The 24,871-nt window shown below is 41.9% G+C and overlaps 1 protein-coding gene and 1 non-coding gene across 9 annotated transcripts in view; both read left to right on the forward strand.

Moving 5' to 3' along the window:
* The window catches only part of prrc2b (proline-rich coiled-coil 2B), a 77,565-nt gene that overhangs the window by 31,455 nt on the left and 21,239 nt on the right, over window positions 1–24,871 (forward strand). For 6 of the 8 annotated variants that reach the window (XM_041192783.1, XM_041192791.1, XM_041192784.1 and 3 more), the window contains 15 exons: window positions 160–247; window positions 925–1,099; window positions 3,732–4,080; window positions 4,613–4,699; window positions 5,098–5,276; window positions 7,238–7,475; window positions 8,243–8,465; window positions 9,150–11,294; window positions 11,998–12,215; window positions 13,305–13,453; window positions 17,781–17,961; window positions 18,837–18,919; window positions 20,470–20,697; window positions 21,532–21,771; window positions 24,736–24,822. In XM_041192783.1, the coding sequence (XP_041048717.1) occupies window positions 160–247; window positions 925–1,099; window positions 3,732–4,080; window positions 4,613–4,699; window positions 5,098–5,276; window positions 7,238–7,475; window positions 8,243–8,465; window positions 9,150–11,294; window positions 11,998–12,215; window positions 13,305–13,453; window positions 17,781–17,961; window positions 18,837–18,919; window positions 20,470–20,697; window positions 21,532–21,771; window positions 24,736–24,822 (4,670 nt within the window). The remainder of the gene's footprint in view (window positions 1–159; window positions 248–924; window positions 1,100–3,731; window positions 4,081–4,612; window positions 4,700–5,097; window positions 5,277–7,237; window positions 7,476–8,242; window positions 8,466–9,149; window positions 11,295–11,997; window positions 12,216–13,304; window positions 13,454–17,780; window positions 17,962–18,836; window positions 18,920–20,469; window positions 20,698–21,531; window positions 21,772–24,735; window positions 24,823–24,871) is intronic. The other 2 variants (XM_041192787.1, XM_041192789.1) reach the window with 2 other exon arrangements.
* LOC121281650 lies at window positions 18,364–18,449 on the forward strand. The gene has a single exon (XR_005943904.1). It is a non-coding gene; the product is annotated as a small nucleolar RNA SNORD62 (small nucleolar RNA).

The raw sequence follows: 24,871 nt of genomic DNA on the forward strand, positions 1-24,871 counted from the left end.
TGTTTTACCAGCTCACTTTGTACATAGGAACTTGTAGGAAACAGTACAGTGGAGCAATCATTCTGACAGGTTTTAGCACATTTTTTTTGAGAATGCTTAAATTTGGTCATCCAGTTTGGGATCCTAGTCCTGTTTCTAATCACTTTTTCTTTTATTTAGGTGAACACGAGGAAGTGGATTATTCAGAAAAGCTGAAATTCAGTGATGATGAAGATGAAGAAATGTCAAGAGAAAGAAAAGAGAAATGGTTCGTATTTCACCCAGAATAGAGGTGACCTTGATTTTTTTTAAATGCTACATGAGCCATTGAATAAAATGCTTCTAGTTAATCTTTTCTGATACAAAGACTTGCATTTACAAAGGGCTTTTCATGACCTCAGGACATCTCAAAGCACCTGTCAGCCAGCGAAAAACAACCTTGACTCCATTCCCACTATAAACTGCTGACTGTCCAATTCCTTTGGCCTTGACACTATGTTCTCTCACCAGGAGCATGTCCTCCTTCCCCTTTAAATCTGCTGTCAATATTGTCCCCTACAAAAAAAACCCTTGCAAACCACAGTCCAAACTCCCTTTCCTTGAGCATGTTGTAGCCTCCCAGATTCTTGCCCACTGCTATCACAGTTCCTTGTTTGAATCCCCCCAGTTGGGTTTCCACCCCACCCACAGCACCGAAATAGCCCAGGACAAAGCACCAATGACACCCTTCTTCTTATCTCCTTTGACTCTGCATCTGGCATTTTTTAATTACACCTCTATGAATAAACACAAATTGTTCAGGTGTGTGTGTTGGTCCACCTCTAACACTGAATAAAGTGGAATAAGTTGTAGTTGGGTGTTGTTACACTTGAGCTGTCTGTCTTATTTGTAGTATGTACATGGACACAAAATAATAGTCTAACCCTCAAACATTACATTCTCTAGGGAAAGGGACATGAAAATGGTACGTCAGCGCTCTTTAAGTGCTAAGCTTGAAACAAAGATGGAGCCATCCTTGTGCAGTGAATCTATTTGGAGTAACCCATTACCCTCCAGCCAATCAAACCATGGCCTACAGGATCCTGAGCCACGATGGAACCTATCTTCTGCTGAGACAAGGGTATTTTCAGTTCACTTCACTGATTTTTATTTGGTCAACTTAACTGAGTCTATTTAGCTGAAATTACCAGTTGAGTGAATATTTCAGATTGTGGCTGACAATCTTTGCAGCTAAATCCTAACTGCATCTCCATCTGTACCATGCCCTCCATGATTGACAGTAGGGATTTTATTCAAATTACTGCTGATGTTTAACACCATGAATGTTATCATTTATACAAGCACAATGAAATTGTGGATAAGTGAAAGGATTTAGAATGCAAATAGTAATTATAAAAACACACAATTTCCTTTGGTTGTACCCAGCTGCTCTCTCCTTCAAATATAGTAATGTGGTTGATATTGAAACTAAAGCTCAAATTGACTGCTGATAGAGGCAGCTGCTTTGTTACAATTACCAGCAAAATGTTTCTGTTTTATTTCTTCCATTGCTTGCGGCTGTGAAATCTGACAAAGTATAATTATGTGAATTTGAGTGGTAGGTGTTGTAGAATCAGTTCCGGTTTCTCAGTTTGTTTCTCGAATGAGGTCTGTAGAGGGCAAGAACAAAAATGTGTTTCATACCCTTAAACTTTATGGTTGAAGTTAAGTTGCAGCTTCACGTCTTGGAAATGGGGAGCATATTGATGAGGTAGAGATACAAAATGGGCTCACTTCTGATTGCTGGTTCATGAATCAGTGCTGCTATCCCTCTAGTTTGATACAATCATACAGCACCAAAAGGCCTTTTGGTCCATTGTGTCTATGCAGCGTTTTGAAGAGTGCTATCCAATTTGTCTCACTGCCCTGTCCACCCCTACAAATTTCTCCTCTTTAAGTACAGTATATGTCCAGTTCCGTTTTGAAAGATACTGAATTTGCTTCCACTGCTTTCAGGCAGTGGACATTTCAGATTGTAACAATTAGCTGCAATTAAAAAAAATCCCTTAGTTTTCCCTTTTTTTAAAACCTTAAATTTATGTCCCCTGGTTTCCCTCCTGCCACCTTCTCCCCACACAACTGAAATCCTTCATCTTTGGTAACCTAATTATTCACCTCTGCGCCACTCTGCAAGCCTCAGCAACCACAACCTCCCCCACCCCACCCCCGAAAGAGCACCCCACTGCTCTTTTCCCATAGCCCTGCAATTTTTTTTCTTTTTCAATTTATTCACTTTTGAATTGAATTTGCGCCTGCTGTCCTTTCAGGTAGCGTATTCTGAATCATCTTAACTTCACTGTTTTTTAAAAATATCCTTCTCCTTTCCCCTCTTTTGTTAATAATCTTAAATTTGTATCCTCTGATTACTGCTGCTGCTGCCAGAGGCAGGAGGATTTGAAGGATTTTCTTACTCTATCAAAAACCATTAATGATTTTGAGCACTTATATTAAATCTTCCCTTAAATCTTTCTGCTCTAAGGAGAACAGCCTAGGACTTGGGAACACTATAAAGGAGGTCTCCTTTTTAAGACAAAGATGAGAATTTTTTCTCTGAGAGGGTCGCCAATCTGTGGAATTCTCTTCCCTAGAAAGCATTGGAGGCTGGGTTGCTAAATTTATTCAAGTCTGAGTTGCAGAGATTTTTGTTAGTCAAGGGTTATGGGGGGCAAACAAGAAAGTGGAGCTGAGACCGCAACCAAATCAGCCATGATCTTATCGATGGCAGAGCAGGCTTGAGGGGCTGAATTGTCTACCCCTGCTCCCAAGTCCTATGTTCCTAACCTCAGTGTCTCCAGTCTCTCCCCATAACTGAAGTCAGGTTGTGGACGTTTCATCGTTGAGTATATTCAAGACTCAGAAAAATACACTTTTGCTCTCTTGGAATCCAGGGTAATGGGGAGCCGGGACAGAAAGTGGAGGTGAGGCAGAAGACCAGCCATAATCATATTGAATGGCAAAGCAGGCTCAAGGGGCGACTTGGTCTACTTATTCCTATTTCTTATTTTCTTAAATCTGTGCTTGTAAATCTCTGCACCCACTCCAAAGCTTTGCCATCCTTCCGAAAGGTGCTAGAATTGACACAGTACTCTAATTGAGGCCTAACCAGTAATTTACAAAGGTTTAGCTTAATATCCCATATGATTTTTTTTATGTGCATCAACATGATTAGATGTGTATATACACAGCAGTCTTATTAAGGAGCATTTATTACACGAGTTCTGATGGAAAGATAAAGTGAAGTATATGTATATTATTGGCTGACTCAGGGAAAAACAATGGCAGAAAATTTGATTCCAACCAACAGGCAAATTCCGAACTTAAGCAATGTTCACCCTTTCTAGCTGCCTTTTATTTGCTCTCAAACTTTGAGCCCCTTTTTAATCCTGAATTTTCCTTTCCAACAAATCAGTTTTCTTAGCATTATTGTTGAAGAATTCTTGTTTGTCTATATGCATAGTCTAGGAGGAAGCTGGCTACTGGTTTTTCAACAACAAAATGCTCACACTAAGGTTGAAAAATAAGTGTTTTGTGTTTTCAAACCCTTCTTGCCATGAGCTGTTGAAGCCTGAGTTTGCAGAGTGGTGGCAGGAAAGAGCAAAGCAAGGATAATGAATTATTGAACTTTGGAGCCCCACAGAATCCACAGTGCTTCAGTTTAAATACTACTTTTACCAGAACTTCAAAAGTTTCATCTTTTCCGTTTCTTTCTTCAGGCTGGAGTCTTCCAAAAACTAACAGGAGTTAATAGATGGGCAGATGCTCACGTTGAGAAAGATGAAGTGTGGCGACAGCGGCCAAGTCCTGGCACCAATGAACGCTCTGAGGCATTGGAACGAGTCAGGAGGAGGCGCGAGGAAGAGGAACGACGGGCCCAGGAAGAGCGACTAGCTGCCTGTGCTGAAAAACTGAAGAAACTCGATCAAAAACGTGGAGTGATAGAGAACTCTCTTAAATTTGATTTACGGAAAAAGGATGATGTTGAAGCTAAGGAGAGCAAGGAATCTATACCTCTGTCTGCACAGCAGAAACCCTACACTGAGAACAAGCAGAATTTACCAAAAGGTACTGATGGCAGTTCTGGAATTGAAGGATTTTCTTGTTTAATTGGCAATGGAGCCATAACTCTTAATGAAATATGATTGGTTTTACTGACTGGTTGTAGGAAATGTTCTTCAGCATCGTTGGTTCCAAAAATTGTTGTAAAGTGTAGTGTGACCATCAGAATCATCAAATTCTGATAGCTTCATCATCAAATCTTGATGTATTTTGTCAAGTTTTTATCTGAGAATTAGTTTGAGTTATTGGGTCAAAAATTGCAATTTAGCTTAAATGGAAGTACAACGTATAATATATCTCAATTTTGATTATAGCGAATCAGCCATTAATCAATTAGAGAAAATTGTTTGTGACTTACATGCAAAAAAAACCAAAATTGCAGGTTAATCTACATCAACTCACTTGTTCAAAGTTTATCAGAATCTCAACACTGCCATAGTGGATAATTGTCTTATGTGAAATATGCCAATTCTGCAATTCAACCTCAGATTTGTTCGCCCAGAGTCATAGCTCCTTGTTTATACATTGCCTTTCACAGGGGGAAATGTCCCAAGATACTTGACGGGGGAGCAGATTCCTGAGCAGGAAACGGCGAAGTTAAGGAGGATGACCGATAGCACAGTCGGTGGGTAGATCTTGAGAAGGTGGTGAAGAGGTTTACGGAGATCATGAAGGCTGAGCAATGAGGATGGGGCGGGTGATGCTGTGATGTGTTGTAGTCCTGGGTCAGCAGAGCTATGGAAGGATTTAAAGGCAGGAAGAAGGGGGTTCAAGGAGCTGTGGAACCTATGATAAACAAGACTATACATTTCATATATATTTATATATACATAAAATATATATATATAGTACAGATATATTTACTTTGGGTAAAGGGAATAAACTGGGTTTTATGAGGGGAAATCTGAACAATATTTTGAGGAATGTTTTATCCAGTTCTGCCTTTCACATTTTTAGCATGCTTTTATCCAGAGTTTGGAATCTGCTAAGCAACTGCTGATTTTCTGCTGTGATGAATTTCAGAAAAATGTGACCTGCCTGTGGAGCTTCCTGTTGAAGATAAGGTGAAAAAAGAAGTTGCTGCAGCCATTGCAGAAAGTGAGGATGATAACAGCAGGCAGGGAAATGAGCCTGCACTGCCCATCCAAAATTACAGCAAGTTTCACAAGTCTTTGCCACCGAGGTTCCAACGACAACAGCAGGTATCTGTACTAGCCAGTAGGAATAGGCAGCACTTTTCCGTTCTGGACTTAAAACAGTAATAGAACAGGAGTAGGTCACTTAACAGCTCGGGCCTGTTCAGCAATCCAATGAGGTCAGGCTGATCTGTGACCTAACTCCACCCTTGCCCTGGAAACCTTTGGTTAACAAAAATCCATCAATCTTGGATTTATAATTAACAATTGGCCCAACATCAATTCCCATTTGTGGAAGAGTTCTAAACTTCTGTCACCCGTTGTATGTAGAAGTTCTTAACTTCACTCCTGACAGGTCTGGCTCTAATTTTCAGACTATGCCCCTAGTGTTACACACTCCAACCAGCAGAAATAGTTTCTCTCTCTCGACCATAGCAGTTCCCCATCATTATCTTGAAAACTTCAACCTCCAATCATTCCATAACCCTCTAATTTCCAAAGAATGCAACCCTAGTTTGTGTAATCTCTCCCATAATTTAATCTTTGGAGACCAGGTATTATCCTAGTATATCTATGCTGCACTTCCTCCAAGGCCATTATATCCTTCCTAAGCCATGGCGCCCAGACTTGAACACATTACTCTAGTAGTGTGGTGTGGCCTCACCAGGGCTCTGTATAGCAATATCATAACTTTTAACACTTCGTAGACATAACAGTGGCCTTGATCTGAGTGTAACAAATTTGCAATAAAAAAAACTTTTTGAAAAAAAACTTTCGGGAAGATGGTAGCATAGAGGTAATGTCACTGGACTAGTAATCCAGAGGCCCAGACTAATGCCCTGGGGACATGGGGTCAGATTGCACCACAGCAGCTGGTAGAATTTAAATTCAATTAATAAATCTGAAATTATAAAATTAGTCTCAATAATGGTGACTTGTGAAACTACCATTGATTATCAGAAAAACCCATCTGATTCACTAATATCCTTTAAGGAAGGAAATCTGCCATCCTTACCCGGTCTGGCCTACATGTGACTCCAGACCCACAGCAATGTGGTTGACATTTAACTCCTCTCTGAAATGGCCTAGCAAGCCACACCGTTCAAGGGTAATTAGGAATGGACAACATATGCCAGCAACGCCCACATTCCATAAAATCCGAATAAAAATTTTGGAATCACCTTAAATTGATCAGGCTATTGATTTGAGGTATTCAGTCACTATATAGTCTTGAAGTCTGATGGACATCGTGTAAAAAAATATATACCTGTCAACCCCTGCTTCTCTATTTGTTTGTTATAAGAAGTCCCTCTGCCCTTTGAGAGTTTTATAATCAAAGAATGTTTGATCGCGTCTGCTGGAAGATGGTGGTCCTTTAATGTTTAAGGAGCCTAATTTCCAACTCCCACCTCCCCGCTGCCACCCCTGCCCCCCCCCAGTCTGTCAAATGCTTTTTCTTTCTGTCGAACAGAAGCTCTTCACTTATTTTAAAGGTGTCCTTTTTGCAAACTGGAAAGCCACAAGTAGCTTCTGCCTCCGTAGCATGAGTCAAGCAGAGAGGGAGGCACTACTCACTGGCCTCAAGGTTTGTGGTGAAGTTAATTTGAGAAAAAAAACAACCTGTTAAGAGCCAATACTCACCTACAATTAATTTCCTCTTTCACTCTTGTTTGTAAAGATATCAGCAAATGGAAATGTCTATTAGAGGATTGGTGGGGGAGAGGTGTACTGGCACTGATTGAAAATGGCTTTTGTTGCTCATGTTAAGGTGTATGGTTTTAGGAAGACAATTTGGTTTGGCAGCAAGCCGAGGCAAAGTCCTTCTCCAGAAATAGACAGACAAAACTGAGAACACTCGGTAGCTGAGTAGGATCAATTTTCCTACCCTCTCTTGGTCAGGGGTGCTTCTGCTTTACCCAGTTTATGAGCCTGTGTTTAAAAAAAACTGTCATGTAAGATGGAAGGACCACCAATTAAAATGTGTAAATCTATACTGTTTGTATTATTTCCTACTTGTGTACAACCAGGAGCAGCTGTTAAAGATGCAGCAGCGGCAGCAGCAGCAGGGACCTGTGATACCACCATCAGTTGCACCTCCTCATTCCCATTCACAAAGGCATATCTATCCCAGCCCAGTCGGCCCACCCCCTCCACACATGCTTGGCTACGACCCTCGTTGGATGATGATGCCTTCGTACATGGATCCTCGACTTAGCCCAGGAAGGCCGCCAATTGACTTCTACCCATCGGGGGTTCATCCCTCTGGTGAGTCGATGTGGAAGTAAATAATAATACAATTTTCTACCAATGCAATCAGATATATGTATGCAATGCTCCAGCAAAGGCTTCGTTTCTCCATTGTTGGCATGAATGGATTTGGTTATTTCCAGCCCTTTAGAACTTTGAGTGGAAATGGCCTCTCATTAATTCTTGCTAATACTGCTGTGATCTTTGCTTGTGTAATGTGACTAATATTGCAGAACCTAGAAATTGAAATTCTTGTATTTACTGAATTCAACTCAGTAAAGTAGAATTATTTGCCAATAGTTTTGTGATTGGAATGCACAAAATGCTGTCACTATGATCAGAAGTAGCTACATTTGAAGAGGACAACTGTATGTGGATAGTGTCACTTGTTTTTTGCTCCTTTGCCTGCACCTTTCTGGACTATTCGCTAACTGGCTGAAACTGTGATAGCAGACAGGCTACTTTCTAATCTTTACTCATAAGACAATGCATAAGAGCAAGGTGACTATTTCTCTGCCTTTTCTTCCTCTCATCTACTCATAACAGAAGAGATGTTTGTTATCTCTCACTTACCAGCTGAGACGAAAGAGCAAAGAAAACCAGGTTTGACGTCATAAGAGTTCATGAAACCTTAGAAGTCACAGATCTAATGGCTTAATAAAACAAAAATTAACTTGTGATTCCGTTCACTGTGTATTCACTGGTTAAGGAGGGAGAGGGATAATCTACTAATTTTCTGTCAAAATTGCATCATTTATATTCTAAGAAGGATGTGTTTCTTGTAGGAATGATGAAGCCTGTGATGCGCCCAGATCGTTCAGACAGTGTCACTTCAGGGTCTGAGCAGCACGACCGGCCTCCCATTCTGTTACAGGAAAGAAGAACCCCACCTACAGAGCCACAATTCAGCTGGGGTCAAGAGGACTATCCACCTCCTCCAAACCGGACTTTTATGTTAACCTCTCAGAGATCACAAGAGGATAGTGGTGCAGAAGAGAGAAATGCTAGGTGAGTTTCTTGTCTTTAGAGGATCAATAGCAATGCCAGGTTAGGATTGATAACTAGGCCACTAAAGACCCTTACAAAGTAAGTCACAATAGACACAATCTCTCTAATAAGATTTGAATGTGCATGGCTGCTGATGACTGAAAATAGTATTCTCCTCAGACTAAGGTTAAATAAATTTGATACATACTATGTGCATTTTCTCTTTAGTCTTAAAGTAGCTTTAAAATGGAACGTGAATGTATAAACCTGTTCTATAAACAGAAAATGCTGGAAATACTTGGGCTTTTGAGGAACTTGATCTGTCCAGTCATTTTGAACAATTTACAAAAGTGATTAGGATTTTAAGTTTGAAATGTTCATGTACTGTTCTGATCAGTGGGCCCTCTAAATTCTTTTTGTTGTGCACGGCCTGTTCATTTGAATGTGAAGCATCTTTAAATTATCTTGGATGGTATCTTAAAGGGGACAACTTGTGAGTGCCCTGCACTCTGCCTTCTGGGTTGCTGCATGACAGAGTATGCTGCTTACAGGAAACATTGGCTCCAATTTTGCACTGTTAAATGTCACTGCCATATTTCCTGGGAAATTAGGAAAGCTGAGAATCTGCTGGGGTTCCCCATGCCCAATTTTTCATGATCCATTCAATATCTATTTTAATATCACAACAACTTTTCTTTATTACAGAAATGAAAGACTTCCCACTCCACCTGTGAGGGCAGATGCTATTTCCCAGCAAACCATGAAGATACAGAGAGATCCATTTGAGGAGCAGATAGATGAATACAGAGTCGTTCCAGTGGACAAATTGAGAAATATGGCTCGTCTGGAACCACAGACTGAACTAATAAAAGACCGAAGGCCTGATGTAGCTCCAAATGTGTCGGCAGTGCTGGGCCGGGATGTTCTCTTCCAGCATCAAACAAATCCCCAGTTACTTCATAAAGAACTTTTCACATCTGAAAATGAGCAGGTAGGGCTGAATGGATCCCTGATGAGGGACAGTACTGAGACCTCGAAACCAACTGAAAATCTTGAGGAGCTGGTGTCTCACAGCTGGGATTATGTACACCAGAAAGAAGCGCCAAGCCCTAAGGCAAATGAACATGAAGACACCAGAGAGGAGAAAGGTTTCAGGGCAGAAATATGGCAGACTGATAATCTGCCAAAGAGGGAATCTAAGCCTGCACCCCAGTGGGAGCCTTTGAAAGGAAACCAGGCTGATCGTCGTGAGACTGTGGGAAAAATGACAGGCAGACGATCTGGACCAATTAAGAAACCAGTGCTTAAAGACCTCAAGACTGAGAAGGCTGAAGAGACAGAAAAAGTAAAATTGGAATCTGTTCCGAAAAACAGTCACACTAAGACAGAACAGATCAAGACTGAGAATAAGGTGCTGAAAACCACCAATGGGTGCGCCACTCCATCATCACAGATTTCTTCATCGTTGAACGTTAGACATGAATTGACTGCCCTGCCAGTGCCTCCGGCTAAGTTTGACTGGGAAATAGAGAAACCACAAAAAAAGGAGATTAAGGCGTGGGAGGTAAGACCAGTGACTAAAGACAGCATCGATTTTCCTCCACCACAGCGTAGAAGCTGGATTGAAGATGATGATCAACATAACTTAAGTAGTAGAGGCCAAGGGCGAGGAAGGGGCAGAGGACGAGGAGATTTTTATGGCCGAGCTGGAGAGATCAGAGGTTCTTACAACAACTTGAGCAGAGGAAATCGTCAAAATCCTAAGGACTACAGTAATCCTTTAGAAGACAGCCAAAAGAGCTCCTCTCGCCGTCGAAACGCTAGTGAGACACGCAGTGAGGGGTCTGAATATGAAGATATACCAAAGCGACGGAGACAGAGGGGATCTGGAGCGGGCAGTGAAGGCACTAGTGATGCAGCATATTCAGACAGAGAGGGGAAGAATATGTTCAAGGACTCTGTGAAGAGATCCAAGAGGATACCAGCTGAAGGGCCACTTGTTGGTGAGGTGGAGGATGAAAGAGGGCCCCCAAAAGTGTTTGAGAGGGCATTACCCCCTCGGTTGAGCAACCCTGGACGAGGACGCAGTTTTGCCCCTCGAGGAATGTCCTCAAGGCAAAACAGAGGGGGTATTTTCAAGGTAAATGGTACCTATCAGCTAAATGGCGATGCTCCCAATTGCATGTCCAAAAGGCAACCTCTAAAGGAAGCTACAAAAGTACTCAACAGGTCTTTGGAAGTGGCACTGGAGAATACTGGAGAGGAAAATGGAGTCGGAGACAAAATATTGTTTTCTGGGATCTCAGTTGTAGATGACCAACCATCCAAAAGAGAGCGATCGATGGATATGCCCCCAAGGAGAAGACGACCTCCCCGGCAGGACAAACCTCCAAGGTTCAGGCGCCTCAAACAGGAAAAAGATGCAGCCGCTGAAGTGAAAAGTGATGTGCCTGTTCCTGTAGACCATGGTTTATCTAATATGACTGCAAGAACTGATGATCAGGAAATGGCTTCTCTTGTAGCCGGCAATAAGTCGCCAGATCTCTCTAATCAAAATTCCTCTGACCAAGCTAACGAGGAGTGGGAGACTGCTTCTGAAAGTAGTGACTTTACAGACAGGCGGGACAGAGAGAACAGAGTATGCCAGAACAATCTACCACCTGAAGTAGACGTGGCAGACAGTGGTCTCGGACAGCGGAAAGAGTTAGCTAAACGCAGTTTCTCCAGCCAACGGCCAATTGATAGGCAAAACCGCAGGATGAACCCAGGCTATGGTGGAAAAGCTCCAAAAACTAATGGGACTGGTCCAAGGAATGAAAAGGCAACCGGGCAACCATCAAGAAATAAAAGGTAAAAAGTGTGGATATTTGATACACTGGGACTAAGTTTTTAGTCTTTTGCCAGTTCTGTCTTCCAAGCCAGTCCAGATAGCTATGATTATTAACTCATATTAAGTTATAACAAGGACTATTTTTAGTTCATCCCCCTTTACAGCCCCCTATAATAAATTTGAAAATGGAGCCAACATAAAAGAAGAGTGGCACAATTTGAGACCTATGACAAAGATGTGACAACTTTAGAAGATCCCTTTTCAACCACTTCAGTCCAATCTGAATCACAAAAGTTCTTCGATTCAATAAGAAAGTAACAGTTTTGTGTTATTGCACATTTCTATTTCTGTTGATTTATTTTTCTTTGTCATCAGGCATAGCCTACTTTATTGCATTGCTCCTTCTCTCCTTTCTCCCTCGCTCTGAAGGGTAGGAGTCTGTGAAATATAGCCGCTTTCTTTGCTTCGGTCTTATTTGTATTTCATTGACTGTGGGTCTGTGGCAGAGCAATGTTACTGCTGGCTTTTTTTTTCCTTATTATTTCTGTACTGCCAGAAGAGACAGAACATCACTGTGCTGCCACCATATAATCAGTCCATGAGGGTATGAGATAACTCAGTTTGAGTAAGAGTGGCAAAATTGATGCTGGCAGAATGGATATTTTTGTGTTGAATTGCTAGGAGCTGCTGAGATCCCATCTGACTATTCATTTCTCAAAACAGGTATGTAGAAGAACAGCAGTGTGATCAGATAGTGAATGGAGGGAATGTCAACACGGTGTACTGTGTAGATCGAGTTGTTCCCCATGACCCAGTAGCTGTCCAAAACGCAATGAAGGATGCATCAAATAAAAAGAAGGAAAAGGATGTAAAATCTGGTGTGAAAAAGGCAAAAGAAAAGACTGATGCTTTGGCCCAGTTTGATTTAAACAATTATGCAAGTAAGTACAGACACATTTATAATCCAGTACAATTGACATTAAACTTGGGATGAAAGATTTGAGACTTGGATTGTACTTTAGAGTTTAGTGCAGATTTAAGCGAGATTGGTTCTCATTTTGTTTGATGCTGATATTGATCCATCCTGAGTATTGAACAGCTCAAAGTTTTAAATATAACTTTGTTTCACAGTTTCCAGGGGGCTCCCAAGCATTGACTTTAGTATAAGTGAAGGCAAGGAAGAACTTGCAGTTATATAGTGCCTTTTACGACCACAGAACATTCCAAAGTGCTTCACAGGCAATGAATGAAGTGTAGTCACTGTTGTAATGTAGGAAATGTGGCAGCCAATTTGTGCACAGCAAGCTCCCACAAACAGCTGTGTGACTAGATCATCTGTTTTAGTGATGTCAATTGAGAGATAAATGTGGCCAGGACACTGGGGAGAATTCCCCTGCTCTTCAAAAATAGTAGAGCCTCATCCAAAAGACAGTGTAGTAATGCCACAAACCTCACCATGGCAGCTGGGGAATTTAAATTCAAAAAATGAAATTCTGGAATAAAAAGCTAATGTTTGTAATGGTGACCATGAAGCTATCAGATTGTTGTAAAACACATCTGGTTCACTTAATTTTTAGAAAGGAGAAAATCTACCGTTCTTACCTAGCCTGGCCTATATGTGATTCCAGACCCACAGTAATGTGATTGACTCTTCCCTGGCCTCTGAAATGGCCTGGCAAGCTACTCAGTTGAATTCAAGAAGGCGGCTCACTGCCATTTCTTGAGCTGTTAGGGATAGGCAATAAATGCTAGCCATGCCAGCGATGTCCACACCTTTTGAATGAGTAAAAAAAAAAAAGTAACTGAATTATGAGCTCAATTCTTTTGAGTTGGACTTGAACCCACAATGTCCTGACTCAGATCCACTGAGCCATGACTTAACACCTCACCACTGACATTCACAGCACAGCTGAGCAAAGGAAGCCCGCATACTGTCATTATTCATGAGGAAGGTGCAGTGTTTTTTAATCACGATTACCTAAGCAGTAACTTGAATGCTGGTAGATCCTGATGAGATCTTTTTCTTTAAGGTGTTGTCATTATTGATGATCATCCAGCTGTGGCTGTGGAGGAGCAGCAGTCCGTGTCAACAGTGAATGATGGGTTCACTGAGGTAATCTCAAAAAAACACCGTCGTTTGCTTGAGGAAGAGCGCAGGAAGAAAGAACAGACATTGCAGGTATGTGGGTTAGCTTCAGTATCATATTTAGTTACTGTAGGTGAAGTAGATGTCCGTCATTGCATCTGGTTTTGCTAACTGGCATGGTTTAGTGGGTGTGAATTTTATATTTGAGTAGCACATGACATGGGACACCATTCCTGCAGCAGCGTTTTAGTGAGAATTTTAAACATTTCCCCTTTTATTCAGTGAGCTTACGTTGATCCAGTAATTTCTCACTTTACATTGTAATTACATTCCTGAAAAGTGCAAAAGTTGTAGAACAACTTTAAGCGAGTTAGATTTTCCCATCACAACCAATGTAAAAGTTGTGGTTAGGTTCTGTAGGCCCTTTCTTGTCTTAAAAAAACCATTATATCCTGTAAGTTGAAATACTGTGCATTATTATATTCTTATATTTGTATTATAACGAATAGGGGGAGACGATGGTGTAGTGGTTTTGTCGCTGAGCTAGTAATCCAGAGACCCAGGGTAATGCTCTGGGGACCTGGGTTCAAATTCCACCGTAGCAGATGGAATTTGAATTCAATAAAAATCTGGAATTAAAAGTTCAATGATGACCATGAAACCATTGTTGATTGTTGTAAAAACACACCTGGTTCACTAATGTCCTTTAGGGAACCTTACCTGGTCTGGCTTACATGTGACCCACAGCAATGTAGTTGACTCTTAAAAACCCTCTGAAGTGGCTCAGCAAGCACTCAACTGTAACAAACCACTACAAAGACACTAGAAAGGAATGAAACCAGACGGACCACCTGGCATCAACCTAGGCACCGGAGATGTCAACGGCAGTCGCAGCCCTGTCGACCCTGCAAAATCCTCCTTATTAACATCTGGGGGTTAGTGCCAATATTGGGAGAGCTGTCTCACAGACTAGTCAAGCAACAACCTGACATAATCATCGTCACAGAATCACACCTTACAGGTAATGTCCCAGACTCCACCATCACCATTCCTGGGTATACCCTGTCCCACCGGCAGGACAGACCCAGCAGAGGTGACAGCACAGTGGTGTACAGTCGGGAGGGAGTTGCCCTGGGAGTCCACAACATCGACTCTGGACCCCATGAAGCCTCATGACATCAGGTCAAACATGGGCAAGGAAACCTCCATGTACTGACCTCCCTCAGCTGATGAATCAGTGCTCCTCCATGTTGGAGGAAGCACTGAGGGTGGCAAGGGCACAGAATGTTCTCTGGGCGGGGGACTTCAATGTCCATCACCAAGAGTGGCTCGGTAGCCACCACTGACTGAGCTGACCGAGTCCCTAGCTGCTAGACTAGGTCTGCGGCAGGTGGCGAGGGAACCAACAAGAAGGAAAAACATACTTGACCTCATCCTCCTGAACCTGCCTGCTGCAGATGCATCTGTCCATGACAGTATCGGTAGGATTGACCACCACACATTGTGGAGATGAAGTCCCGCCTTCACTTTGAGGATACCCTCCATCGTGTTGTGTGGCACTGCCACTGTGCTAAATGGGATAGATTTCAAACAGATCTAGCAACTCAAGACTGGACATCCATGAGGCACTGTGGGCCATCAGCAACAGCAGAATCGTACTCGAACGCAATCTGTAACCTCATGGCCCTGCATATCCCTCACTCTACCACTGCCATCAAGCCAGGGGATCAACCCTGGATCAATGAAGAGTGCTGGAGGGCATGCCAGGAGCAGCACCAGGCATACCGAAAAATGAGGTGTCAACCTGGTGAAGCTATATAACAGGACTACTTGCATGCCAAACAGCATAAGCAGCAAGTGATAGACAGAGCTAAGCAATCCCACAACCAACGAACCGGATCTAAGCTCTGCAGTCCTGCCACAGCCGTGAATGGTGGTGGACAATTAAACTACTCACTGGAGGAGGTGGCTGCACAAATATCCCCAACCTCAATGATGGAGAAGCCCAGCATATCAGTTCAAAAGATAAGGCTGAAGCATTAGCAACAATCTTCAGCCAGAAGTTCCGAGTGGATGATCCACCTCGGCCTCCTGCGGAGGTCCCCAGCATTACAGATGCCAGTCTTCAGCCAATTCGATTCACTCCATGTGATATCAAGAAACGGCTGAAGGCACTGGACACTGCAAAGCCTATGGGCCCTGACAATATTCCAGCAATAGTACTGAAGACTTATGCTCCAGAACTGTTCCTGTACAGCTACAACACTGGCATCCACCCGGCTATGTGGAAAGTTGCCCAGGTATGTCCTGTACACAAAAAGCAGGACAAATCTAGTATACCCCCATTAGTGTACTCTTGATCATCAGTAAAGTGGAAGGGGTCATCAACAGTGCTGTCCAGCGGCACTTGCTTAGGAATAACTTGCTCACTGGTGTCCAGTTTGGGTTCCACCAGGGCCACTCAGCTCCTGATCTCATTACAGCCTTGGTTCAAAAGAGCTGAACTCCCAAGGTGAGGTGAGAGTGAATGCCCTTGACATCAAGGCAGCATTTGACCAATTGATCAAGGAGTCCTAGCAAAACTGGAGTCAGTGGGAATCGGGGAAAACTCTCCACTGATTGGAGTCATACCTATTACAAAGGAAGATGGGTGTAGTTGTTGGAGGACAGTCATCTCAGCTCCAGGACATCACTGCAGGAGTTCCTCAGGGTAGTGTCCTAGGCCCAACCATCTTCAGCTGTTTCATCAATGACCTTCCTTCCATCATAAGGTCAGAAGTGGGGATGTTCGCTGATTATTGCGCAATGTTCAGCACCATTTGCGACTCCTCAGATACTGAAGCAGTCCATGTCCAAATGCAGCAAGACCTGGACAATATCCAGGCTTGGGCTGACAAGTGGCAAGTAACATGCACACCACACGAGTGTCAGGCAATGGCCATCTCCAACAAGAGAGAATCCAACCATCGCCCCTTGATGTTCAATGGCATTACTATCACTGAATCCCCCACTGTCAACATCCTGGGGGTTACTCTTGACCAGAAACTGAACTGGACTAGCCATATAAATACTGTGGCTACAAGAGCAGGTCACAGGCTAGGAATCGTGCGACGCGTAACTCGCTTCCTGACTCTCTCAGCCTGTCCACGATCTATAAGACACAAGTTAGGAGTGTGATGGAATACTCCCCATTTGCCTGGATGAGTGCAGCTCCTACAACACTGAAGAAGCTGGACACCGTTCAGGACAAAGCAGTCCACTTGATTGGCACCACATCAACAAACATTCATTCCTTCCACCACTGACACACAGTAGCAGCAGTGTGTACCATCTACAAGATGCACTGCAGGAATTCACCAAGGCCCCTTAGACAACACCTTCCAAACCCACGGCCACCACCATCTAGAAGGACAAGGGCAGCAGATACATGGGAACACCACCACCTGGAAGTTCCCCTCGAAGTCGCTCACCATCCTGACTTGGAAATATATCGCCATTCTTTCACTGTTGCTGGCTCAATATCCTGGAACTCCCTTCCTAACAGCACTGTGGATGTACCTACACCACATGGACTGCAGCGGTTCAAGAAGGCAGCTCACCACCTCCTCAAAGGCAACTAGGGATAGGCAATAAATGCTGGCCCAGCCAGCAAAGCCCACATCCTCTGAATTAATTTTTTAAAAATGAAATAACCTTTAAAAGAAACTAAATTTAAAAACATAAAAGAAATATGAAGTCTCTTTCTACTTACCTGCCGATTACTAGCCTCTCCCTCTTGTTGGCCTCTCCCACCATTTTGATCTCACAGTGCTACATTGGCCACAGCACAAAACAATGCTAAAGCAAAAGCCCCTACACTAAGTGCGCATACCATCCCATTGTATCCAAGACACTATAGCGGAACGATGCTGAATGAAGCAACTTAAAAACAAGGACTTGCTGTGTGGGCACAACAGCTTGTGTTGAAATGATTCTTTTAATGCATCTAACGTGCTTCGCAGGAGCATTATCAGACAAACTTTAATACCAAGCCACTTAGCAAGATATTAGTGCAGGTGGCCAATGCTTAATCAAAAATGTTGGATTTAAGGAACATCTTAAAGAAGGAGAGAGAAATGGGGAATGGTTTACGGAGGGAATTCCAGAATTTTGTGCTCTAAGCAGCTGAAAACATATTCGCCGAAGATGGAAGGAAGGAAATTGAGGATGCACAAGAGGCCAGAATTGGAGGAGTGCAAAGATCTTGGAGGGTTGTATGACTGTCACAGTTTACAGAGTTGGGGAGGGGCGAGTCTGTGAAAGTATTTAAGATGGAAGATAGTAATTTTTTTTTGCAAGATAAAGGGAATGTGGGATTATTTAATACTTCACATGGAGCTAAAGTTTTTCACTTTCACTAGCGGCCATTTTTTCTTTGCAGGCGCCTGGGAAAAACCGGAATGAAAAGAACTGGACATCTTCGTCCAAGATTCCTCCTCGATTTGTTAAAAAGCAGCAACTTTCCAACGCAGTCACTGAGCAGTCGGAGGACGGCTCCTTCTCCAAGGGACAGGCCACATCCAACAGCTTAGGAACGGAGATCTGGGAGAACTCCAGCGCAAGTAAGATGGTTACCAAAGTATAGTCCATGTAAAGTCTGGCTGGCAGCAAACGTCCTTGTAATTCACAGCTTGTTTCAGAAATGAAAGCAAAAATACTGTGGATGCTGGAAACCTGAGTGGAAAATGCTGGAAGCTCACAGCAGATCAGGTAGCATCTCTGGAGAGAGAAACAGAGTTTCAGGTCGATGATCTCCTAACTTCCTCCAGTTTTGATGAAGAGCCATAGACCTGAAATATTAACTCTTCTTCTCTCCCTACAGCTGCTGCCTGATATGAGTGTTTCCAGCTTGTTACAGAGACTCAACCATTTGAGAAACTTTAGAAGAGTGTGGGGGCTGGAGAAACATGGTTTTACATTATACATCACGTGGATGGATATAAAACTTTGCTTCATCATGTTGGTATAAATGATGCTACAATAGATCCTTCTGACCCTTCCATTACTGTACTCAAGGAAAGGGATATGAGGACAAAGATGCACTGATATACCAAATAAAGAGAGCAATTGGCTTGATAATCTAAATGCTTCCAGTAACAAACACCAACCATGCTATGTTTATGAAGCAAAGGAGACTATCCATATGTGAGATTGCAGTTCATTGCTTTTTCTAAACTACACAAAGTATGATTGTCCAATTCTGTGGCAATTCACAGATTATTCATTACAAGACTGAGCAAGCACTTTGTGATCAGTTAGTGAAAATGTAATGGCAACTGACATTAAATATTTAATCTATTAATAAGTTACTAACATGTTTATACAGTTAAATTGATCTATCATTGCAGCTAAGGTTACCTAAGTTTACAGTGCTTTATCCTGTATAATCATATTATGAAAGATCATTTTAAAAATGCAGGATTGTTTCTTTTTACAGCTGTTCCTGTTCAGCCTGCCAATGGTGACACCTGGGTGAAACCTTTGAATTCGTTTACAGGGCCTGAATCCACATGCACCGAGGTACATTCATAAATTGCCAAACTTCTATAATCAGATTGTGAAAATAGCTGAGAGCACTGTTTACCAAATATTGGTTATGACAGTTCAGGAATTTTTTTGCAAAGTTTTATTTTGGCTTTAATACCAGGACTTACTGTAGAGTGGTAGGAACAAGCAAGCCAGAGGTTGACTGTTCAAATCTTGCCATGGCAAATTGAATTCACAAAATCTGGTCATTTAAAAACATAGGAAATGGGAGCGAGAGTGGACCATAGTGCCCTTTGAGCCTGCTCCACCACCCAAAAAGATCATGGCTGACATTGCCTCAATCCCACTTGCCCACCCTATTCCCATATCACTTAGAACTATAGAAAAGTTACGGTGCAGAAAGAGGCCATTTAGCCCATTGTGTCTGCACCAGCCAAAAAGAGGAAAAATAAACTAACCGCTCATTTTAATCCCACTTTCCAGCACCCGGTCTGTAGCCTTGCAGGTTACAGCACTTCGGATGCAGAACAAAGTACCTTTTAAGTGAGCTGAGCATTTCACCCTCAACCATCAACTTAGGCAGTGAATTCCAGACGCCCAACACCCTCTGGGTCAAAAAGTTTTTCCTCATGTCCCCTCTAATCTTTCTACCAATCACCTTAAGCCTATGCCCCCTGGTAATTGACCCTCAGCTAGGGAAAACAAGCCTTTCCTGTTTACTCTATCTAGGCCCCTCATAATTTTGTATGCCACAATTAGGGCACCCTTAGCCTCCTCGGTTCTAAGGAAAACAACCCTAGCCAGCCAATTTCTCCTCATAGCTGCAATTTTCAAACCCTGGCAGCATTCTTGTAAATCTCCTCTGCACTCTCTCCAGAGCAATTATGTCCTTCCTGTAATGTGATGGCCTGAACTGTACACAAAATTCTAGCTTTAGTTTCCAAAATCTGTCAATCTCTGCCTTGGATATACTTAACAATTGAGCATTTACAGCCCTCCGGTTAGAGAATCCTCTGAGTGAAGACATTTCTCCTTGTCTCAATCCTAAATGGCCAAACCATGAGTGTTGACACCAGGAAAGTGACTCTAGAAGTTGCCAGATGGCTGTAAATACTATTTGGCTTGTTAATGGCCCTCAGGGAACAGAACCAGCTGCCCATATCCAGTTTGACCTACATATAAATGCTGCTTTGTCAGCATTGTAAATATCCTGGGGAAAAATAAGAAGTCGATGACAGTATTGTAGGCCATCAATTGGCTCTATGTAAAGCACTGGATTCTGTTTTGAAATATCACTCAGTTTTCAGACGTCTGTCAAATGTTGTACATCCTGCCACAGAGTGTGTCCCTCCATCAGGTGATGTAGAGCAACATTGGTGTAGCTTGTGTGCAGTCCATGACTCAAAGCCATAACTTGTCCTCCCCTCATCATCTTTTCAAATAGACAGCACAACTAATGTCATAATATGTCAATATAGTGACGCCATGTGAATATCATTAATTATTTTTGTGTATATGAGACACATGATTGCTATTTGGTGTATGTTCAGACATCCCAACTGCTCTACTACTTTATCTTGTAGAGTTTCAAGGCAAGTCAGCCTGACAGTGGAGTTGAACTGAGTGCTGATTCCCAAGGTTCATCTGCAACTTCATCTCAGCGAAGCTCGCCTTATGGTGCGCTCAAGCCAGAAGGAGGAGTGATTACGGAAATCAATGGAACCAGCACAGACACATCTGTCGATAAATCAAATGGAAAAACAGAGGATCCCAAGGAACAACGGCAAAAGCCAGCAAGACCAGAGAACAAGGTAATGCAATACTTCAAAATCATTACTTAATGCTGGACTAATTCTTGTCCTGTTTCTGTTAGCCTTGGGATTATATGGGCTGGCCTTTAGATAGTGCAAGGAGATCATCTGAAAGCAATCAGAAGTGGCATCCCTGTCATCGAGAGGCTAAATGTACATTTTGGTTGCCCCAAAGATCAAAGCATGCAGCATAGAAAGATCAAGTGTGTACAGTGGCACAAAAAAGAAAGCTTACACCGTAACAAGAGTCCCAGAAAGAGGAAAAAAGCAGGGAGAGACTATAGATGGGGGGAAGGAAGCCCACCAATGGCTCCTGAAGAAATTTAACAGTCGGGAGCAGGGAAATTGAAACAAGCTAGAGAATCACAATGTGTGAGTCCCCAAAATAGCAAGGGATTGGAAAATTACTGTTCCAAATGCTTTCTCATTTGTTTTTTTTTGGAGAATTGATTTATATTATTAGTGGGGATATTTAGAGAAGATAGTGCTGTTGCTCAGGATAGGTTGGGGGTACACGGGATATAATAGTATTTAACCTTGTAATATACAATGTATTATTTTGCTGCTATGTATAATATAATGACCTTGGAAGGCCATAAGATAAGATTGCTGATTCAAAAGCATTTTAATATCTTCAGAAACAGAATGTGCTTTCTTTCTAACCCATTCTTATATTGTTCCATCTTGATTCCATTTGCCCTCTTGGTAGAAAGCATCATTACTTTGATTATTCTGAGGTTGATGTTCCTATATAGTTAATCTCAACACTGTGTTCAAGGAGCAATCCAGCTTTGTCCACAGGAGAAAGTGTTTTTATTTGCTGTTTTTGTTCAGATTTCAGAGCCAGCAGCTGGACAGAACAAGGACCACAAGCCTGGACCAATAGGAAATGAACGGTCCCTGAAAAACAAGAAGGCAAAGGAGTGCCTGGAACCAGAGGGAGCAGAGCGCAATGATGGGAGCATCACTTCAACAAATACAGCTGATAGCAGACCAAGCACCAAATCAGGACTGGATTTGCATGTAGATTCTGTCATTCCAGTTCCCCCAATAGAGTTTGGAGTGAGCCCAAAGGTAACTTTCTTAAGAAAACTGAAATTGTAACTTGTAAAATAATGACATTCTGTGAATTATATTAATTGTGTAATTCTGGTATGTGTAATGTTTGCCAATTGGCTTTAACTGACCCGATCAGTGAAGTCACAGAATAGTTGTTTCATAATATTTAATGGCAGCTAACTAGTGTGACAAGTTCATCCTTATTTAGCATTAAATGCCAAAGCAAATCTAGAGAGGAAGGGAGAAATTGAGAGAGACCTGATGTGTTATTTAAATAGAATGTAAAGCACAGAAACAGGCCATTCAACCTAACTAGTCTGTGCTGATATTTATACTCAGTGAGCCTCTCATCCATTCTATCTTATCACAGCCTTTCAATATACCTTTCTATTCCCTTTTCTCTCATGTAGCCATATAGTTTCCATTTGAAAGCATCTAAGCTGATTGCCTCAATCAATTCCTGTGGTTCTACAGTCCAACCACCCCGAGAGTAAAAAAAATTCCCAAATTGAATTTATTAGTAACTAACTTGTATTAATGCCCATGGTTTTGGATTCCCCACAGGTGGCATTCTCTCCATGTGTACTTTGTGAAACACATTCTTAATATTAAAGGCTTCTAGCAAGTCATCTTTAAGACTTCTTTTTTCTAAAGATAAAAAAAGCAATCTGTTCAATCTTTCCCAACAGTTGCAATCCCTCAATTCTGGCCCCATTCTCGTAAAACTTTTGCACTTTCTCCAATGCTTTGGTGTCCTTTTACAGTATGGAGACCAAAACTGTGCGCAATACTCTTTAAGTGTTGTCTGACCAGAGTCCTAGTAAGCTTAACATAACTTCACTGCTTTTGAATTCTATCCACTCAGAAATAAATATTACATTAGTATTTTTAATTGCTTTGCTAACCTCTGATACTGCTTTTAATTTTGTGTTCCCCTTGTCTTTTGAAAGTGCATTGTGAATGTACACCCATACAAACATGCGGAAATGATGGGCAAGAAAAGACCAGTTGACCATTATGTTCCACACAGTCATGATGCTTTAAGTATCATGATTCACAACACTCCCACTCACTGGCAGCCATTTAGTATTCTGAGAGAAGAAAAAAAATCATATAATTAATATGAGGCTAATTTAGGGTAGAAAATATGTTAAATATCTCTTCCTCCCCAACTCCCCCCAATTCTTTGACAGTGAAAAACTTAGCCAGGAGACGACAATGAGCATGATTTCTAGTACTCAGCATTCAATCTACCTTTTGTATACTGTGATGCCCAGCTATATTTTGGAAGTGTGCAGCAAATCAGCATTCATTGAAAGAGTGAGCGACTTGATTCATAGGTCAAATGTCCTCTGGCCTAGTTCTGCCCTTGCGTTACTTGTACTCATGGCCACTTGTCAATTGTAACCTACTTAATTGAAATAATCTCAACGTATTCTAGTCCCTTTATTATCTTAAACTGCAAATCTCTAAAGTAAATAGGCATAGGTTTTAAAACCTGTCTGGATAGCAAAGGTGTTTTAAGGTGACTCTCATGACTCTCTGAACTTCTTCCAAAATCTCTGTTTTGTTCATCATGTGAGGGGACTTAAGCAGGGCACGGTATTCTAAGATAAGCCTAACCAAACTCTTACACGATTACAAAATGGTGTATTTTATGTTGTATTGCCTTAACCCCTGTTTGCTTTGGCTGTTGCTCCATGGCATTGGACGTGAACCGTAAGATGATTGTATACACCAAGATCTTGTTGTTTCCCAACAGATTTCAATCCTGTAAGCTATAGATTGTTAGTGAACTTGCTGGTAGCCCTGCCCACGTGCATATGCAAGTTACATAATGTTTTTCAAACTCTGGTTCATTTCCCCATCGCATTAAATCTGCCTGAATTTTACAGTCATGGTAATAGTATAGAATAGTGCAGCACAGAAGACGGCTGTTGGACCTATTGAGTCCGCACTGGCTCCTTTGAAGAGCAATCCAGTTATCCCCACTCCCCTGCTCTTTCCCCATATCCTAGCAGTTTATTCTTCAAGTATTTATCAAAATCCCTTTTGAAGGCTACTATTGAATCTGTATCCACCATCCTATCAGGCAGTGTGTTCCAAACCCTAATCACTTGTGGAAAAAAGTGTTTCCTCATGTAATTTCTGGTTCTTTTGCAATCACCTTAAACTTGTGTCCTAGTTATCGACTCTTCAGCCACTGGAAATAGTTTCTCTTTGTTTACTTTATCTAAATATTTCATGACTTTAAACACCTCTATTAAATATCCTTTTAGCCTTCTCTGTTCTAAGGAGAGCAATCCCAGCATCTCGAGGCTATTTATGTAACCATGATTCCTCGTTCCTAGAACCATTCTAGTAAATCTCTTTGCTCTACAAAGCCTTCACCTCCTTCCTAAATTGCAGTATCCAGAGTTCTCCAGCTGGCGCCAAACCATTGCTTTCTTTCTGTTCTTGCACCCATTTTTAAATTGTATCGTTTAAGTGTGTGCTAGCTCTCCTTATTTTTCCTAACAAAATGTGTCACCTCACACTTTTCTGCATTGAATTTTGTCTGCCATGTGTCTACCCATTCCACCAGCTTATGTGGTCTTGAAGTCTATTACTAAAGAACTAATTTGGGCCATTCTAGATGAGCAACATGTAAGGGTGTTGATCTGCATGGCTATAGTTTTAACTTTGCTGCAATAGCACTGACTTGAAAGTTACGACAGCATTGGAAATATCTGGCTCATTTTGCACGCACTCAGTAATGGGTCAGTTCCTGGATATCTTGCATTACAGTAACATAAACTGTATTATTGTTCAGTTAATCTTGTAACTTTCCACGAGTGTCTGCATCAATGATAATTTGCCAGATGTGTTCAAGATGCATTGTCCAAGGCTCCTATTGATGTTAATCTGTGGCTGTTGATAGCTGCGGAGTTTGCGTTGTGTTTGGTTAAACTGAGAAGTGTTTATTGGTTGCTGTTTTAGGATTCTGATTTCAATTTGCCGCAGAATTCTGTGCCAAGTCCTGTTTCCAAGTCGATTACCAAACTGCAGGATGTATTGGCTAACAATGTGAGTACCATATTATAATGGTATTGTATTCAAGAAACACACCTGCAGC

Source organism: Carcharodon carcharias, chromosome 8, assembly GCF_017639515.1.
Source record: "Carcharodon carcharias isolate sCarCar2 chromosome 8, sCarCar2.pri, whole genome shotgun sequence".
Taxonomy (NCBI): domain Eukaryota; kingdom Metazoa; phylum Chordata; class Chondrichthyes; order Lamniformes; family Lamnidae; genus Carcharodon; species Carcharodon carcharias.